General features: G+C 45.0%; 1 protein-coding gene across 1 annotated transcript in view; it reads left to right on the top strand.

The window, feature by feature from the left end:
- Positions 1–9,492: 9,492 nt before the first annotated feature.
- Positions 9,493–16,630, top strand: part of TOP1 (DNA topoisomerase I) — a 94,928-nt gene continuing 87,790 nt past the window's right edge. The window contains exons 1-2 of the mRNA XM_049650789.1: positions 9,493–9,789; positions 10,123–10,147. Of these exons, the coding sequence (XP_049506746.1) occupies positions 9,757–9,789; positions 10,123–10,147 (58 nt within the window). The 5' untranslated portion in view covers positions 9,493–9,756. The remainder of the gene's footprint in view (positions 9,790–10,122; positions 10,148–16,630) is intronic.

Genomic DNA, 16,630 nt, shown 5'->3' with positions numbered 1-16,630 from the left:
GCAATGTCAGAAGGCCAGTGTGGCTGGAGAGGGGTGGTCAAGGTGAAGGGCACTAGCAGAGGAGAGGGGCCTCGAGGGCCATTGTAAGTTTTTTGAATTCTACCTTGAATGAGATGGGAGCCACTGGGAACGTTTGAGCTATGGGGTGATGAGATCTGACATTTTCGAAGAGTCAGTTGTTCTGAGGATGTTCCATGGAAAGACAATAGGGGGGCAAGGATACCAGTTAGGAGGCCCCCTGCGCTAAAGCAGGTGGAGATGATGAAGGCTCCGGCTAAGCGGAAGCAGAGGGAAAAGGGAGAGATATTTAGCATCTGGATATTTGAAGGGGGTGTCCACTAGATTTGATGACAGATTGGAGATGGGGGACCATTAACTGTGATGGGGGCAAACTAGGGAGGGACAGGTTTGGGAAGAAAGAAGTGTGGTTGGAGGTGTGTGTTTAAGAAGCCCATTGGGGGAAAAAAAGCCCACTGGAAACCCAAATAGTGATGCTGGGCACGCTGCTGGGTATACAAGTACAAGGCAGGGGGCAAGGTCTTGATTACAGATGTGAACTTAGGACTTCTCCATATGTAATTGCTACTTAAAGCCACCAGGAGAGGGTGAGATAGTGAATGAGGGAATGAAGTATGAGGATTGAGCTCAGGGGCTTTCCAATATCCAGCAATGGTGGCCTCACCTGCTTTGAATTTGGAGGTTCCAAGGCTAGACTTGGACATTCTATAAGGTTTTGTGCAAATGTTTTCCCAATGTTCTGTCTCCCAGTCCTGAATACACATGCTCACCAGAAAGGAAAAGTCTGCAGAGGAAAAAAAAAAAATCAATTTGAAATAGATTGTGTCGCCATCCCCCCCCCCCCCTCACAAATAATAGGACAGCCAGGCTCTGGGTTGGTAGAGGCATTTAGAGTTTTCTACTTTCTGCCATCAAACTTTTGAGGCTGGGCTCCTGTAGAAGAGTCTGCCTGGCTTCCCAGCCCCAAGGACTGTCTCATGAAGCTCTAAGAACACTGTCTTGTAATTGATGTTTTACTTACATATCTCCTCTTCTGGACTGTGGTTCCTCTAGTCCATCACAGCACTACCAGGGGCTGGCACCAAACAGGCATCTGGAAATGTTAGTGGACTTAACAACATCATTGCAAAACCTGAGGAGGAACATCTATCCTCCAAATTGTGGGTATCTTTCTCTAGCTCCATCACCAGAGCTGGTATTTGTTCTGGCGAACCCTTTCCTTAGCACCTGCTAAGTCCTGAAAAGGTAGAGACAGATTACGCACCGCTGGACTCTGCCCTTTGGGAGGAGAATATCCCCAGACGCCTGGATGAGCCATCCTGAAAAATGAGTTCTCTGAGTCAACCCTTGAGTGAGTTCTGGTGGGAAAGGGCCCAGAATATTTGAAGCAGCCTGTGGCTTCTGAGAGGCAAAAAGAAGTGTCTCCTCCAAAGGGACCTGCCTCCTTATCTCACACAGAAAGATAAGGAAGCATATAGGCTCAATTGTGCTAGCATTTTGTCAAAAGGATTGGGACGGTTCAAAAGACCCTGAACTAGAAATAATTTTTTTCTCGTTCTTATTAGATATGAGTATGTTTTGCCCATCATAAAACAAAAAGCCTCTTAACCCTAGATTATTCTAATTACTGTATGTTCCCCCTCCTGTTTATAGCTAAACCTCTTGAACAACTTGTCTAAACTTGCTATCCTCAACTTCCTCACTTTTTATTCACTTCCTAACTCAGACTCATCCCTAAAGTAAGGCTTTCCTCCCAGGTCCTGCCAGATGATTTCATCTAGTCCAATCACTTCAGCTATTGCCATTATGCTGACACTCTCCTGAACTCCAAACCCACATATCCAACCACATAGTAGACATCTTGACTTGGCTAACCTCAGAATTAACGTACAGAGCTGAACTCATTATTTTTCCCCCAAACCAGGTCACCCCTAAGTGTTCCTTGCCTTTGTGAATGACATCTCCATCCATATCCTTGATCTGCCCCTCTCCCTTTGTCTGACATATATAGTCAATTGTTCATACATCACTGCTATGTCATGAATGTCCCTCAGATGCGTGCACTTCTCTTTGTCCTCATCGCTTTTTGGATCAGAACTGTCATCACCATCATTTTTGCCTACATGACAACATCAACCTTATCTGTGGCTTAACAAGCATCCAATCTCGACTACTTCAATCCATTGACTACCTCAAATCTATATCGTAGTAGTATTTCCTAAAATGCATATTAATTACATTCTTCCATTGCTTAAAACTCATCAGTGGTTCCCCATTGCTCTCAGGATAAATTCCAAATTCCTTCACCAACACAAAAGACCCTGCATGAGTTGGGCCTTGCCTAGCCCTCCAGCCTCATCTCTTAACACCCTGCTATACTCTACCCCTCAGCCATCCGGAGTCATCCAAAGCTCCCCCAGTGAACCATTCTCTGCCCAGTTTCCAAGTCTTTGCCCATCTGTTCCTTCACCTCCAGTGCTCATCTCCAGTTGTCTTCTTTATCCTCCCTAACCTTCACCTAGCCAACTTCTGTTTCCACCTTTAGGCCTCAGTTTAAATGTCGTTTCCACTGAGAAGCCTTGTCTCCTCAATTCTAGCCTGGAAGATCCTTTAAAGGGCTCCTACAGCAAACATACTGTACTTTATCCCCAAAGCATTTATCATAGTAGATGGCAATTACTTGTCCTCTTGTCTGTCCCACTTACAAGGCCCCTGAGGGTAGGAACCATATCTGTCTAGTTCACAGCTGAATCCCTAGCACTAGGCATGGTACCTGGCTCATGGTGTGTGTGTGTGTGTGTGTGTGTGTGTGTGTGTGTGTGTGTTTGTGTGTGTGTGTGTGTGTGTGTGTGTGTGAGAGAGAGAGAGAGAGAGAGAGAGAGAGAGATGCAGTGAAGGGGCAGATGCCATAAGAACACTGGAGAATGAGGGACAAATTATTATAGGGCTTGGCTGACTCTCAGAGATTATAGCCATTAATGGGATGTGGAGGACAGGATCAATTTAAGAGGGTCCCATGGTTTGAGCCTGAACAACTGGGAGCATATGGAGCTATTCACCAAGCAGTGACCATAGAAGGGAAAGGTAGGCTCAGGAAAAAGTTGAATTCAGGAGCAGGGGACTGTGGGGGCTATGAAACACACATACCAATAGACAGATGGGTAGATATTTTTGTAACTCCAAAAAGAAGTCAAGACAAGAGACACCCATCTGAGAGGCTCTCTACAGAAGTCAATATAGAATCCATAAAGCTTCCAGGAGGAGGGTGTAGAGAGAGAAGAGAGGTTGATGGCAGAAGCCTTGGGGATGCTTACAATGTGCTGGGAGATGAGGAGGAGGTAGGAAAATGGCATTTGCAGAGGTAGGAGGGAAATCAAGAGAATTCACGGTCATTGGAGCCAAATGGAATGGGCCCAGAGAATGTGCCCATCCACATCACTGAGTGCTACAAGAAGGTAGAGGAGGACATGGCTAAATTATTTGGAAACTAGGAAGTCTCTGATTAAAATGGAAGCCAGATCAGCAGTGTTTGAGGGATGGGAAATAAGACAGACAAGGCAGCAAATGTGGACTAGCCTTTCCAAACATGTCAACCCAGGCGAGGGGAACAGCGACCTAAGAACTGAGATAATGTAAGTGAAGCACTTAGCAGAGCAAGTAACTTGCCAATTGATGTAACACGTTGTCTTTAACAAGGTGGTAGTTGGGGTGGGGGGGGGGGGGGGGATGGGAAAGGAGAAGAAGTGGAAAAGTTGCTGTGTGAGGGGGAGAGAAAATGATGGAGTGAGCCAGACTCTGGCGGCGGGGGCGGCGGGGTGGCAGTGTTGGCATTGAGTATTTGGACTTCGTATTTGGAGGACTTGCTAGGGAGCACAGGGAGGTAGATCTTGTCAAAACCTGATTTGGGTTAAGCTGTCACCTGCTGGTTGTTAAGGGAGGCTGCTGCTTTTGTTCCATTTTCTTAGAGAGTCATGCTGAGTCAGCCTGGGGTGTCTCTCACTCCCAGAATTTTCCAGAATGTCCTGGAGCCCCGGGTTTCTGCCTCTTTGCCTCCCCCTACCTGCTGTTCTTGAGTTGGAGGCAGCTGGACCTGAGCAGCCCCAAGATGTCCCCAGCAGGCATACACTGTGAGAGGGAGTGTCAGAGAGAGAGAGAGAGAGCACTTTCACAACTTCCCCATGGGTTGCCCTCTTTTAACAGTCTGCACCTTCACCCTGATTCCATGTGACCTGCCATGGTTAATGACACTTCGGAAGCACTTGCAAGGGTTTCCACGGGCCCACTGATGAACTTGCCTATCTCCCGGGTCAGCTCTGCCAAACTGTCCCCACTCTGCTGCGCATGGTTGTTCTCACCCCTGCTCCAAACCCTGTCATTTCTCACCCTGAAGTAGTGCCACGGTCATGGGAGAGGCCTCCCCACCCTCCCAGCCTCCTTCTCTGGTGTATTTCACATGTACCCTTTGCTTCATTCTGACCAAACCTACTCTCATGCCTGTGACTCTCCACCTCTTCATAAAGTGCTCTTCTTGCTGCAATGCCCTCCCTTTTTCCCACAGGCCAGCCCCTCCTCATCTTTCAAGAATGGCATTCATCTGGAAGCCTTTCCCAACATTGCCCCTACTACAATCACTGGTGAGTTGGATGTGCTTCCCCCACCCTCAGCATTCCCATAGCAACTGGTGGCTGGCCCCTTCTTCTCTGTTATTCCTTGTACCTAATGGTAACAGTTGGGGAATGTCTGTCTCGTTCTCAGATTAGGAATTCCTCCAAAATGAGGATTAGGTCTTATTAATGTCTATATTCCCAAGGAATAACTAGTTCCTATCTACCACATAGTCCTCCTTCATTCCTCAGTGGCCATTGGTTGAATGCATAAATGTCCTCATTACAGAATGGATGTCTTCTGGCAGTAAGATAAAGGAGGCATGTGAAAGTGAACTCTCCTCCTTGCCCTGAGACACATAGCCAGGCTCCTCCATCCCTGTCGCTATCCTATCCTTCCATGACTCAAGAGTTGCCAGTTTTCCTGTTAGTTCTTTTCTTTTTATTCCACAAATTTCAACCTTTGCTGAGATGTTTAGTTACCCGTAGGCAAAAGGGTGTTTCTGGTTGTTACTGGGGTTGCTAGTCTGAGTCTCCTTCCTGTGTGTCAAGTAGACTCTTTTCTGAGGGTGTCCAAATCTCAACAGGGCAGCGGGTCCTTAGACAAGGTGCCACAGGCAGGGGGGACTTCCAGAAGATACCGCTGCCCAAGAATTGGCAGAGTCGAGACTGTGTCAGCATCCATGGTCAAAATGCTGGCAGGTGTATCCAGGTGCCATAACACGAGGGGTCCAGAGCCAGGTCCAAAGGGTGACAGAGGGTTTGAGAGTGCCCAGGAGTCAAACGTAGATTAGGACTAAGGACTATTCAGAACTCTTGGTCTTAAGTGACCCATTGGAGCTCAATTGAACAAAAGGGGGGAATTTATTCAAAGGTACAGGAACAGAGGTGAAATAAGGGCTGATGGAATTCAGGGCCTTCTCTTCTCCTCCTCCTTCTCTCCCCCTTTCCCAGCTTTCTTGGGCCCTCTTGACAGAAAATACCACCAGGGCAACTCCCCAGTGTACATCCTATAGATCCATCCACAAGAAGAGAGACCACTCTCTCCTTCCCAGTTCCAAAGTCTCAAGGAAGTCGATCTGAGTGACTCATCTTGAGTCAGCCTGGGTCAAACAACCGTAGCCAGAGGGACAGCAGCATATTTGTTGTATACATGTGTACATTGTGCAGAAGAACAGGTCCCTGAAAAGCAGAGGTTGTTCAAGACAACCACATAGGTGTTCAGTTCTGGAAGCCAAGAGTTGGGCCAAGGTGATAAGAAGAATCCCAAGAGACTGAGAAGCAAATAAGTACAGGCTGGATCTTGGGTGACAACCTAGATCAGGTAGCCCAAGGTCTGATCATTCCAAAGAGCCCAGTCTCAAAAGGCAGTGTGGAAAAAAAGGTTTCTGGGCTTACATACATTTTGGAGATACTGCACTTCATTTCCTTCTATTTAAGATTTGCGTATGTATTAGAATATTGATAAATCTGAGAAGTCCTGTGAGAAAAGACCTGTTTCACTTTAAATTATAACAACGTGTATGCAGCCCTTCTTTTACTGGGATATCTATAAATCGTCCACCTTTCACAGTGCATACTTTGGAAACAGGCCCATAACATCAGCTGTCATCTGCTAGTTATTTTTATAGGGATTGGGATGGTCCATGGGCCTTGATTTAAAGCAGTGTTTCCCAAGCCACATTTATTTGCCTATGACCTCACTGGAGTTTGTCTTATATGTTCCCTCTTGTTATTATTTGATATATGTATTTTTAACGCTTATTTATTTTTGAGAGACAGAGAGAGAGAGAGAGAGAGCGCGCAAACACATGTGAGTGGGGGAGGGTCAAAGACAGAGGGAAAGAGAATCCCAAGCAGGCTCTGTGTTGTCAGTGCAGAGACTGTTGCGGGGCTTGATCACATGATCCATGAGATCATGACCTGAGCCAAAATCAAGAGTCAGACACTTAACCAACTGAGCCACCCAGGTGCCCCTTATTTGATATTTTTATCTAAATCAACTGACCAACTTTTTAGAGGTACAATTTTTTTTTGCATGTTTATTTATTTTTGAGAGAGAGAGCATGAGTGGGAGAGGGCAGAAAGGGAGACACAGAAACTGGAACAGGCTCCAGGCCCTAACCTGTCAGCACAGAGCCCAATGCGGGGTTCAAACTCCTGAACTGCAAGATCATGACCTGAGCCAAAGTCAGATGCCCAACTGACTGAGCCACCCAGGCTCCCCAATCAACCAACTTTTTAAAAGCCTGATCCAAAACAGTTATATCCTTAAAATCATGGATTTGATGTGGTGGTTAAATATTTTCCCCCCATACACATGGAAATACATCCTTAACAATTACAGTAAAAGTGTTTGTCCATGCATTATCTATAATCTTCTCAAGTACTAGGGGTGGATGGACCACATTGCAGAGACACTGATTTAAGGTGTCAAGAGTCAGGGTGGCTATGTGACAAAATGCCTGCACACCTGCAGGTTTGTGCATGGGACCATGCTTACTGTGCGATTTTGGAGTCTGTGATCTGTTTTTATGCCTACCCAGATCTTCTTTGGAGGGACCTGGAAATCAAATGCAGAGTCTCCTTTGGCTTTGGGGGTTGGCAGTAGAGTAGTAGTAAGAGACTCTGTTATTCCTTAAGGCGGTCCTTGAATTATCTTGGCCTACCTGCAGCAAACAGATAATATTGAAATGTCTCACTTGGTGGTCTAGGATTGATTCCGAGATGGGAAGTCTATTGAAAGACACCATTAACAAGGCGAAACTGGTTCTGGCAGTTTGCCTGAGAGAAAGAGCATAGCTTTGGAGTCAGGCATATCAGAGTTTAAACCCAAAATTCAGTACTTACGAGCTGTCTGTTCTCAAGAAACTTTTTTTTTATAGTCTAATAAAATTCTACCATTATCATCATTGTCCAGATGAGGAAACTAGGGCTCAGAGAACTTAAGCAACTTGTCTGAGGTTACACAGCTAATTAACAGCAGAGCAGAACTCACACCTAGATTGGTTTGACTTCCATGTGTGCACTCCTAACCATTGTATTACCCTGCTTTCATTCATTTATTGTATGCCTCTTTGGTAGGATCTGTTGCTAGGTGTTGGGGATCAAGTTTCAACAAAGATAGACCTTGGGTTCAATAGGGGAGACAGACATAAAATCACTTATTGCCCTCCTTAGCAACTTAATAACAATTGTGATAAGTGTTACAAAGGAAAAGACACTCTATGAAGGGCACTTGATCCCAGTGAGGAAAGAGAGAGTGAGAGAATGTGGGGGAAGGGGAAAAAGTGATATTAATTGAAAAAGTGATATTAATGTTGAGCTTTGGAGCATTCACAAGAATTAATCCCAAAGTGTTTACCACTAGATGTGATAGAGATATTTCAGTGGTCCATGGATGGACACTTTTTGTATTTATTTGTAAATGACTTCATAGACATTATTATTTCATAGATATTATTATTTAGGAGGAAGCTAAGTAAAGAAGGGGATCGATTAAAATAGTAAGTAAAATAGTGGAAGTGGTAAGTAGATATGGCAAAATTCACAGAGGTCACACTTGAATTAAGCAGGCTATGTGGCTTAATTCAAAAAGCTGGGAGCTACTTTAGGAAATTTGAGCTTTATGCCAAGAGTGATGGGAAGTATTGTGGGAAAGGGGTAAGGTAGACCCGCGTGTTGAAAAGTTCACTTTGGCTCCTGTTGGCTATCAGCTTGTGAGAGGGCCAGAATGGAGGCTGAGACCCTTGTTAGGAGTGTATTGTGATAATGCAAGCAAGAGATAGTGCAGACTTCGACAGATGTGTGGGCAGAAGAGGTAGATGGGTTGAAGAGAAGCAACCGGTTGGACTAATGAGAAAGGAAGGAGGAAGTTGTCCAGGATGGAGCTTTTCTAGCTGGGTGGAGGAAGATGTTGAGTTCGGCCCTGGAGAAGCTTGTGAGGTTATCCAAATGTAGATGTCACGTAGAAGGTTGTAGGTCACTTATCTCTGACACAGTTTGATAAAATAGCCCCACAGAGCTGTCGTGTTGGATTCAGAGCAGAGAACAAAGTAGGTGGTCCCTAAATGGCAGTTATTTATCCTGTGCATCTCACTTCTGCCCTATAGTGTGCTAGGGATGCAACGATGGACAGAGCCAGGTCGTGTTTACCCTGAGGTCCCATTCCCTTGGCCCCCTGCACCACCACCCCTTTTCAGCACAATTCCTGACTCACAGTAGACGCTCAATAAATGTCTGTTGAATTAACGAAATAAATTAGGGCCCTTGTGACCCAGGACTACATGTACTAGTTTGGAAACTGGAGCTGCACCAGACCTTTGGTTGGTTAAAAAATTAAAATTAATAATAGTGTGAAATAATTCAGAAGGTTGAAAGGCATGGACAAAGGCTAGGGCGGGAGCTCCTGTCTCCTGGCGGCCTCGGCGCCCGGCTAGGGAGCAAAGAAGAGTTGGTGGAAGGGCTAGAGCCCAGGCCACCAAGTTATTCGCTGCTACGGAAAGGAGCACGAGGACAGCAGCTCGGCCGGACTGACGCGGTCCCGCCGCGGCCTTTAAAGGCCCACCACGTGGCCGCGCTGCCGGCCACGGTCCGGGGGCGGTGTCTGGGATGCGCCTGCGCACTGCCTCGCAGAGGAGTACGGCGTTCCGAGAAAAGGCGCGGGGAAAGGAAAGGAAGGTTGCTTAGGGTGGGCGGCCCTGGGAGGAGTCGACTCCTTATGCAAATCACAGCGGCGCGCAAGGGCCAGGAGGCGGGGCTTGCGATGCAAAGCCTGGTCCGCCTTTGGAAGGGCGAGGGGGCGGGCCCGCAACCCTCGGCCTCCTTCCGCGAGTCTCTGACGTCGCGACGTCTCGTTTAAAAGCGGCCGCGCAGGCGCAGTGAGCCGAAATGCGAACTTAGGCTGTTACACAACTGCTGGGGTCCGCTCTCGCCGCCCGCCCGGCAGTCAGTCAGTGTCGCCGCCGCTGTCGCCGCCTTAGCGGTTCCGGGAGTCTCAGGCCCGCAGCCGCCGCCGCTTACCCGCGCCTTCGGGAGCCTCCGGGAGCTCCCGTCCGCCCGCATAGGCCGGTCTCGACCGTCTGCGTCTCCTCGGCGCCACTCGCCGCCCGCCGCTCTCACCGCTCCGGCCGACATGAGCGGGGACCATCTCCACAACGATTCCCAGGTACAGTTCGGCACGGTCCTCTCGGCGCCCCGGCCCCACCCCGGCTCTCCGCGACCCCCAGCGCAGGCCCCGGCCCGGCCGCTTTGACAGGCCGGAGCCCCAGGCCAGGGGCGGCCGGCCGGCGGAGGTGGGCTCGCTAGGCCTAGGACGAAAGCCGCCAAGTTACATATTGGGGTGGCGGGGGTGGGAATGGCTGCCCCTTAAAAGGCCGTTCCCGGGGGGTCCCTTCCTCCCTGGGGCGCAGGGTGGGCTAGGCCCCCGGCTCCGCGCGCTCGCCGCCCGCGGGGTTAAATGTGCCTATTTTGTTCATCTTCCCCCCTTTTCTTTCTCCAGATTGAAGCGGATTTCCGATTGAATGGTGAGTGTGCCCCCCGCCCCGACCCCAGGTCCTCCCGCCGCCGGCCGCCTACCCCGCGCCCCGCTGGAGCCGGGCAGAGGACAGACATGGCGTCCCAGAGACTAAGTCCCGGCTCCTCGCTCACCGGCCCCATTGTTCCCATCGGGCCGCCTCTGGACCCCCTTTCCGGGGACCCCAGCACCCCCAGATCACGGCCCTCCCAAGAGGGGGCAACGGAGACCCGGCGTCGCCCGCCGCCGGGCTTCGGGCAGCCTTTCCCGGCCCGGATTCCTCCCGGGAAAGTCGCCTTGTCGACAGTCGGGACTTAGTCTCTGCGCCATTTTCTTTTTCTCTCTCCTCTCCTTTCTGTGCCTGTGTCTCTTTCTCTCCCTCCCTCGGCTCTTTCCTTGAGCTGCCCAGAAAGAGCTTTCTGCAGAGCAAAGCCGTATAAATCATAGACTTCACCAGAGAGGGAAGGGTGGGAGACTGAATTGTTACAATTTTTTCCAAAGAGAACTTTATTTTGGGGGTTATTCCCTTTCTGCTGCTTGTTTGTTTCCTTTTCTGTTTCCAGAATGAAAGATATCCTCCGGCAACTGTTGAATTTGGTGGTGGTTGGGGGTGGTGATGGTGGAAGTTGTTTGTGATGGGAATTATGGTTCTAAAACTAAAGCTGCCCTTTGTGGAGTTCTTCATATTTTGAGATTGTTTTTCCCAAGTTGTGTTCTTTGCGAAGGTAGTAGTCCCTCCCTTCAGAAAGTTTGCAAGTTCTCTGTGGGCCGTCCAATGTAAATGTTGGACCCAGGGAGATAGATTTTTTTTTTTTTATTAAAGTATTACTAGAACTTTTCATTGTGGCTGAGGTTCCTAAGGCAGCACTTTTCCCCCCTTTTTTCTTTCTTCCTTTTTTTTTTATTTTTTAAAGAACCTCAGTTTAGTGTACTTGTCAGGAGGAAAGATTGTTGAGCATCTCATCTGGACTTGGTGTATTGGCCTTTTCTTTTGGGCTGTAGGGAAGAAAAAGAGATTTTATTTATTGAAACAAAGAGTGACCAGCACCCACCCCTGCTTCCTGTTCTTTTTTAGAGGTCTCTGTTTTTCAGGAATCAAGAGCTAGCTTGCTTTTCCCAGAACTTTATGATTTTGACCCCTTTTCAGCCAAATCGAGGCATTTATTTATCTTTGAGTATTTCCACTTCACTTAATCAATGAAGAGTTCCCCCAATAAAAAGCTCACCCTGAGGGCTTTTCAACAATCTTACTGAAGGAGAAAAGTACCCTCTGTAGTGTGCTGGGAATTCCCACTGATTCTGATGGTACATAATCCTGCTCAATTGAGTTTGGGTTCCGGGAACCTCTCCAATGGGAGAAGCTGATGAGTATGTTTTCTGATGTTGTAATCAGCAGTCCATCGTGTTAGCCTGGTATACTGAGAGCAGCCTTATGTTCAGGTTTTGTAATGGGGCATCAAGCAAGAGATGGGACTCTGAAAGGAAAGATTCTGGTTAAATTCACATGTTGCATTTCTTGAGCACCTGATATGTGCCAAACACTGCGCATAGTGCTAGAGCTGACCCTTTGGCCACAATGCTTCTCTTGCCCTCAATTCAGTCTATCGAGAGAGACATAATTAGTTAATTACAAGGTAGGTGCTAAGGCATATGTATACCCAAAATGCTTTGAGAAACTAGGGGACTTAATTTTGTCTGGGGGTGGGGAAATTTCTCAGAGGAGGTGACTTCTGAGTGTTGTGCAAGACTAGGTGCTGAGTGTCAGGGGTTGGAGTATTTCTTAACTATGTTGAGCTAACCTATCAGGGTTTTAAAAGGGAGATGAGGCCCCTGCAGTTCAGAAAACCGAAAAGAGTGTAGATGTTTCTTAGGGATGTGGGAGCAAAGAAAGGACGTGGCAGGTGAGGATTTGTAAAGAGTCCTTTTGACCTCTTCGGCGAAGGTAGGAGCAAAACACAGAAAAAGTGTTCTTTTGACTTTAAGAGCAGGCTGAGTAGGTCATGTATTTAGTAGTGAAAGAAAGTTTAGTCCTTTCTCATCAATAAGTTATTCTCCATGTTGCTCACTTAAATTATACAAAGGAACTATTGAGTATGTGAATGATTGTGGGCTGGGTGGGTTGTTGATCTTTAATGCTGTTTCTATAGAGATTGAAACCGACTATATTGACTTCTAGAATGTGATCACTTGTAATTGCAGTAATTGTTAATATTTGTTGAATACTTACTGTCTGCCTGGCACGAATCTCAGCTCTTTGCATGGATTATCTAATTCAATTTAGTCCTTGGAAGGACCTTATGAGTTAAATACTATTATCTCTGTTTTATAGATGGGGAAACTGAGGCTTAGTATGTTTACTAGCTTTCCCAAGGGCAGGGAGTGGGGCACTCCAAAGCTCCCAGGTGTAGCCAGTATGCTATATATGTGATTGTAGTATGACAAAATTAAAAGCTGAACATCTCTATTTTCTTACAGAGCTGAAAAATGTGGGAGGGAAGGATTTGCTAGTTTTGTCATTTGCTTACTTTTTAACTAACCTACTCCTTCAAGAGAAAAAGCATTTTAACTGCCTCCCTACCGCCGTAAGTGTCTGACACTGGACTAATTATCTTTGTAAATATTGTTCAGAAGAAAGGTGTAGTGTTAGTAACTGTGTGCTTGCTCTATTAAGTAATAGCCTGGTAACAAGTGATTGATTTATGTAACCGTGAAAGACTGTTTTTAAAAAATAAAAATCAGTGTTTAATTGTACACAGACATGTCATTATTGATCTTTGTATTAAGAAGAGTTTGCTGTAGCACGATTGTAAGTGGACTTAGCTGAACTTACAGATTAACTGTGGAAGTTCATATATACTAACATCCCTCATTCTACCTGCCCTCGTCCCTTAAGATCTGAAAGGTTTTATGCCCTTTGGAGTTCATTCTTTACAATAGTTAACACTGTTGCTGTTCATTTGAAGTTCACAACATTCTGGCCCATGCTTAACTGCTGGGAAAATCTGTTATTTGTGAAATGCTTTTATATTTAAAATATTGATGGTGAGCTTGGAGTTTCAGTAGTAGAAACCGTAATCTTTTGACTACCTTTTTCCTAGGTGTTGGTAGCACTAAGTGTGGTGGGTCTGAGTCATTATTACAGTAACTGCCAGGTTATCCGCAGAGTTGAAAATGGTAACATCATGTTGGGGGTTAGTGATCCTTCTGCTGTTTCAAGTTTTTGCCCATCCACTTTGCATTTGTGGGGTTCTTCCCTCCTTGGGATGAGCAAAGTATAATGCTTGATTCCATCAGTGACTGACTATTCTAAGCAATGTTATATGGGATCATAATTTGACATCATCTTGTGTTGATTCTGGTTTAGCTTAATAGATTCGGATTGTATGGAAGAATTAAATATGAATTGTTTCTGATGCAGACAGATGTATTTCTGTGCTGTTAGTTGCAGGTTGAGGTGGGGGGTGGGAAGACTGATGATGTGGATATCTGAAAGTTACCATCACATTTTTAAAACTGCAAACTGATGGCGCCTTCAAATGACATCTGGCACGTCTTCTTGCTCAATCCAGGAGCACTTAAGTATCAGGCTCCAGTGTTTTTCTTTCTACAGCTAGACTCCTTGGGGCATCTTTTCAGAATTAGTGACTACTGTAGCATCTTAATACTATTTAGACTTGAAACAAAGTTGCTTGTCAACATGTGTTTTTTAGATTACTAGCATATCAGAACTTCCAAACAAATTTCAGATTCCGATGTTGCTGGTAAAACAAGAAAATCCAGGAGTTATTAAAGGAATCAGAAACACCTCATAGTTTGAAAGGTGAAACTAGGTAATATTGATGACACCAGCTCCTACTTTTCTACCAAAGTAGGTAAAATGGAAAATACAAACCCAGAGTTAGTCCCCAAATCTCACTTACCAATTGTAGTAAAAAAAGAATTATCTGACTTTTTTTAACATCAGCATGAAAATGAGGAATTGTGAGAGTTTGAAGGAGTGATTCATTAATTTGTTCTGGGTCCTAGTGAATTGGTATCCATTTATACCATGTACAAGAAAGAGCCAGGGATTCTTCACATGTTTTAACTCTTTTATTCCAAAATTAGGCCATTGGGGGTTTTTTGTTTGTTTTCAGCATATGTGTTGGGGGGGGGGTGCAAAAATATCTATGTTTTAGAAAGCTTGGTGTCGTATATCAGGTATAACAGTTATCCTCTGCTAAGCGTATGCGAAATGATTCTATTGTACTTCATGGATATATTTCATTTTAGGAGGCTTCAGATTATACTGAATTTGTGCGTGTTGTATTAATTGGGTATTAATGCATATGTATGTTATGGATCTTTAACAACTTTAGCCACATTTTTAGTACAAAATAAAACCTGATTTTTATCAGATGCAAAGTTCTTTCCCCAGAAGTATGTTTTTGTGAGGGATTTCATCCTTCCCTTATGAAACTATGTTGAACTCCAATAAAGTTCTAGCTATATTTGGAAAAAAGGATTCAAGTGTAATTGTTTAGTTTTGAATGAGGCTATGGAAATGCTTGAATATTTGATATGGGACCCTGAGGTTAAAAAAAAAAAAAAAACCTTTTGAAAGAAGGTAAAAGGTAGTCAATTCATCGCTTTTGTATATGGGAGAGTCAGTTGAGTGACTTTTCCGTGTCCTGTGGTTTAGATAATCTGCCTCTTAAATATTTAGAGCCATTAACTTTGCATAACAAGGGCATTTGGGCTATTGAGAATTGGCTTCTTAAGGTAAAAAGGTTGGGATGGGAGAAGTTCCTAACTGGATCTTAAGAAGTGAATGAAGTATTGTGTTTAAAGGAAGCTTTCAGATTGTGATTAAACTTTGAGTAGTAATAGTTGGCACAAGTCTTTTCTCTATTCCCTTGTCTTGTAAATCCAAGTTTGAGATACAGCTTTCTATCCCTATGGCACCAGACCAGTCATGGAAGTGGGAAATCTAGAGAGGCAAGGAATAATTAGCGTTTTGCCAGCCTCTGCCCTTCCCCCACAACCTGCCTATCTAGGTGTGCGTTGTGTGTATGCTCTGTGTTGATAGCACCAGTGCTTGGGTACTGTGGAGGGGGTTAAAGATTGTGGGGGGGGAGGGAGGGAGGACGGGTAGCATGGAAGCCTGGGCTTTATTATTAGGTGGAAAAAAGCTGGTAGAATATGTTAGATATTAATAGTTATTTTTGGTAGGGTTATAGGAAATGACAGTATGCTTATTAGTAGCAGGTATTATTTAACATGATTTTTATTCTGTATGTTCAAGAAAGATGCTAAGTATTTTTCAAACTGAGAAGTGATTTTGCTGATTATCTCAAGTATATCTTCAGGTATATAGATTGTAGTATCAAGCTATTAAATGTCTTTGTCATTTATGTCTCTAAAATTTTAATCAAGAAATTCAAAGGGACATAAGCAACTTAGGTGTTAAATTTCTTTTTGGATGGTATTCTTTTTAATTTGTTGGCTTAAGTTTTTATATCTAAGTTATCTCACTGCCACCTTTACCTTTGTATACTGTTCTTGGTAATTTTTCTGAAATTTATAGTAGATATTTTTATTTACATCTCCTTCCATGCCCTCTTAGGGCTTAGGGTAGATTTAGGGTAGAGGTGCATTAGATTTAGGGTAGAGGTGCAATTCTACCAGGCTGTTCATTCCTCTCTGAGCCTTTGAAGTTAACTTTGTTTCTGTGGATTGGAGGAACCAAAGAACTAGTTCATTAACATTCCTGAGATATACCTAGAGAAGCTCCAACAAAAGGTGTTAAAGCAGTCAGCATTACTGGGGACTTTAATTCTCTTGTCTTTGTTGATATTGTTGAGAACAGGTTTAATAGATCCCTGGGTATCTGACATTTTCCTATTTTTTAAGAACAAAAACAAATCAGCCAACTCTTGGTCTCAATATTTGCATTTTTCTTAGCACAGCCTAGCAAAGATAGATGCTGGGATCTTTCTTGGAGAAGATATCTTTGGCTGTTTGGAATTCACCTTCCCCCATCCCCCTGAAAAGTTTTAAGTTGTAGGTTAATCCGCACTAGAGTACACTAGAAATGCACCCTTCGGGGGTGCCTGGGTGGCTCAGTTGGTTGAGTATCTGATGTTTGGTTTTGACTCAGGTCATGATCTCACAGTTCGTGAGTTGGAGCCCCGCATTGGACTCTGTGCTGACAGCACAAAGCCTGCTTGGGGTTCTCTTTCCCCCTCTCTCTGCCCCATCCCTGCTTGCACTCTCTCTGTCTAAATAAATAAATAAACTTAAAAAAAAGAAAAAAGAAATGTACCCTTTTGCTATTTTGTAAAAAAGTCCAGATTTTAATCTTATTACCATACGAATGCCTAGATTTAGAAAGGTTTGTAAGCAGAATACTGGCTGGGCAGAACTTAAACGTCGCAGGTTTCAAGATCAGTGGATTAGGGGATCTCATTGGCTAAGACCCTTTACTTTACCCAACTCCTATAAGATAGCCTCT

The sequence above is a fragment of the Panthera uncia genome, assembly GCF_023721935.1.
Source record: "Panthera uncia isolate 11264 chromosome A3 unlocalized genomic scaffold, Puncia_PCG_1.0 HiC_scaffold_11, whole genome shotgun sequence".
Taxonomy (NCBI): domain Eukaryota; kingdom Metazoa; phylum Chordata; class Mammalia; order Carnivora; family Felidae; genus Panthera; species Panthera uncia.
The sequence above is the reverse complement of the archived record's forward strand: the minus strand, read 5'-3'. Positions and strand labels throughout refer to the sequence as shown.